This window comes from Arctopsyche grandis, chromosome 4 (assembly GCF_051622035.1).
Source record: "Arctopsyche grandis isolate Sample6627 chromosome 4, ASM5162203v2, whole genome shotgun sequence".
Taxonomy (NCBI): Eukaryota; Metazoa; Arthropoda; class Insecta; order Trichoptera; family Hydropsychidae; genus Arctopsyche; species Arctopsyche grandis.
In genome coordinates, this window is record NC_135358.1 from 11,572,748 (window position 1) to 11,575,851 (window position 3,104).

Consider the following 3,104-nt stretch of genomic DNA (forward strand, 5'->3'; position numbering starts at 1 on the left):
TTGAAACGGAAGAGGGAACGGGAACAGGAACGGGAACGGGAACGGGAACGGGAACGAGAACGGGAACGAGAACGGGAACGGGAACGGGAACGGGAACGGGAACGGGAACGGGAACGGGAACGGGAACGGGAACGGGAACGGGAACGGGAACGGGAACGGGAACGGGAACGGGAACGGGAACGGGAAAGGGAACGGGAACGGGAACGGGAACGGGAACGGGAACGGGAACGGGAACGGGAATTGCATACCTTGTTTTGGCATTGCAACGCATGCTGGGTTCAGCTAGTATGTATGTAGGTATAATAAAAATTCAATATTATTTTATTTCATTTTATTTATTCACTCAAATACACGTTTAAAACTTTATTCTAAAATAAATAATTAATAAAGTAAAATTAGTATCAATTGCTAATTTTCTAAAATACCATTTTTATTATGCAGACATCGTTTTATCTAATGGAACAAAACACGAGTAATTTTTGATATCCACATTTTTTTAAAACAATACAAAAGCAAATTTAGTAAATATAATACATGTTTACATACATAGATATAATATGTATGTATGTATGTATATTATTATATTAATATACAATGCTAACTATTGTATAATACATACGTAGAGGTATCATAAGGTATAAGATATGACACATACTTTTTCAACATACAACATACATATGTACATATAATGACATATGTACATACATATATCTAAAATGTATAGAATTTGTAAATTTACTGACAATAGACCAAATTAGCAACCCATATTGTTGCCAACATTTATTGGATTTTATTCTTCTGCGTTTATATTGTATACAAAATTGTCATGGAGTGGACAGCATTTTATATTTTCAGATCTATACCCATACAGATATAATTATACTATTACAAAAGTGAAACAAAACATTTAGTAAAAATATTTTTGAGAATCCACCCGGGGAATGATCGTTTGAGTTACTGGGTATAAATCGTTTTGGTAAGTGTTATTATCATTGAATTTCTTATTTCCGGAAACAACTAAAATGCTTGCAACGATAGTAATCACTAAAGCAACTCCAGCTAAGGATACGGCCACTACTGATATAATTTTCCATTCATCAATTGCATCATTGATATTATTTGACTCTTTTCGTGATTTGGGATCAAGAGTTGCTTCCGACATAAGACATTTATCTTCCTTCACTATTATTATCAATTTGTCAATGGCCAAAAACGAGGTTTCTTCTAATGATTTAAACGTTAACCTTGTCTGGAATAAAAACATAAATATATAAATAATGGTAATGAGTTTTAAATTTTTAAAAACTTCAAAAGTAATATAAAATCTAGAAAGATTCGGGCTTTGATAAACAAGTAAATATAATTTTCATGACTAATAAAGTAATTCGTCATATAAAAGTCTTATCTGTATGTATGTTTCGTTTACCTTTATGACTGTCCCTGTTTCCAAAGTCCACGATTTCCACGTCCAATCTGTTGAATCGTTTATTTGAATTTCTTCACTTTCAATTACCATGTCGGGATATTCCGCATCAAATATTTCAATTAATAACGAACCAGTGATTTCCACATTGCCCATAGACGAAAATAAAATTTTTACTTCAGAACCACTGGTGACTTTGACATTTTCAGTTTGGGAGCATGCCGATCCAGTGGCATTTGCAAAATATTCTTTAAAAACTGTCGGTGATTCCAAATTTGATCCTTCATACGGAGTCACTTCAAATTTTTGATAGTTTGGACAGTTTTCTTTTAGCAATCCAAGAGTTTCATCTTCGAAATTCTCCTCTATGTTAATTGTGCATAGAGCGGCTTCCACGACTGAATGTATAGACACTAAACCAATGAAAAATATGAAAATCAAATTTGGAATTTTCATTATTGATTTTCAATCTGAATTTCCGATAAAAATCAAAATATATCTAGTGCACTCTATTGTTACTTTACGACTCAGCTGAAAACATATACACAATGTATGTACATATATAAGAACAAATATCATTATACAGCTATTAACAACCTTTTTTGATCCCATTCGTTATGAAAAAAATACATAGTCTCAATAAATATACATTTTAACTACCATTTTTTTATATCCTAAAAATAATTAAGACACAAAATAAAATTTACCCGAATTTAATTAAAGTAGCATCTGAAAATTGTATGTAAATTTTTAGTGGAAATATGTAAATGGTTTGCTTCGACTGAGAACCAACAAATATTTCGATAATATTAATCTTATCAATTCATATCGAAAAAATTTTATGAAGATTACAAATATTCATTGAAAATTCCAGATAATACTTATGTATGTGGTTAATCCATAGTCAATCCACGGGTAAGAATATTTGGATAACAGAAAGTGCGCATAACTGATAATACTCATGTATTAAATGTAGATCCTGTTTTATGAAGACTAATTAAGTCATCATCAATTTTCATGTGTTGATTTGCAATAATTTTGATATATTGAAAAATATATTTACCGAAATAGTTCAAAAATAGTAAATAGAGAAAACAAATAGATTAGAGCCCTTGTTTGAACTGGATTGAAAACAATTTATTCGGAGTATTTCTTCAGTGCTTCTGGTCAGACTGGATAATTGTGACTCCAAGTCGATAATTTTCCATCAAAGTTTGCCAATTTATCTGGTTATTGAAACGGTTCTTCACCAAATTGTCTACCAACCGCAAAAAGCCGCCTGAAAAAAAAAAGCCGGTTTTTGGTTTTTTTACAAATAAAAAGCCAGCCAACCGGCTTTCACCGGTTTCAGAAAAAAAAAATTTAAATTGTTTTGTTTTAAATTTTTACATAAAAAAAATGTCAGTTTTCACTGACATTTTTTGTGAAATAACCAGAAATTGCTTTAAATATTCATGAAAAAAATATGTATTGTATTTGAGAATACACAAACTTTTTTTTTATTCGAGTTTCTATAAAAAATATAATAAAAACGGAAGCCTATATAAATTTGCTGTGAATTATTTGCTTTTCGAATAAATTTTATAAAAGTTCATAATATGTATAAACATTATGAACATTTATAAGATCATTATTACATATTATTAATATGTAATAATGATCTTATAATACAAATTATATT

The 3,104-nt window shown here is 30.2% G+C and overlaps 1 protein-coding gene across 1 annotated transcript; it reads right to left on the reverse strand.

Annotated features, from left to right (window-relative positions):
• Positions 1-349: 349 nt before the first annotated feature.
• Positions 350-1,957, reverse strand: LOC143911061 (uncharacterized). Its single transcript, XM_077429783.1, has 2 exons — positions 1,427-1,957; positions 350-1,249 (listed from the first exon to the last, which is right to left on the reverse strand). The coding sequence occupies exons 1-2, from the start codon at positions 1,877-1,879 to the stop codon at positions 908-910; spliced, it is 795 nt and encodes a 264-aa protein (XP_077285909.1). The 5' UTR covers positions 1,880-1,957; the 3' UTR covers positions 350-907.
• Between the last annotated feature and the right edge of the window lie 1,147 nt (positions 1,958-3,104).

Coding starts and splice junctions, on each gene's coding strand:
- LOC143911061 (XM_077429783.1), bottom strand. CDS start 1,879: ATGAAAATTCCAAATTTGATTTTCATATTTTTCATTGGTTTAGTGTCT. Junction 1,250..1,426: donor AAACAGGGACAGTCATAAAG/GTAAACGAAACA, acceptor TTTTTATTCCAG/ACAAGGTTAACGTTTAAATC.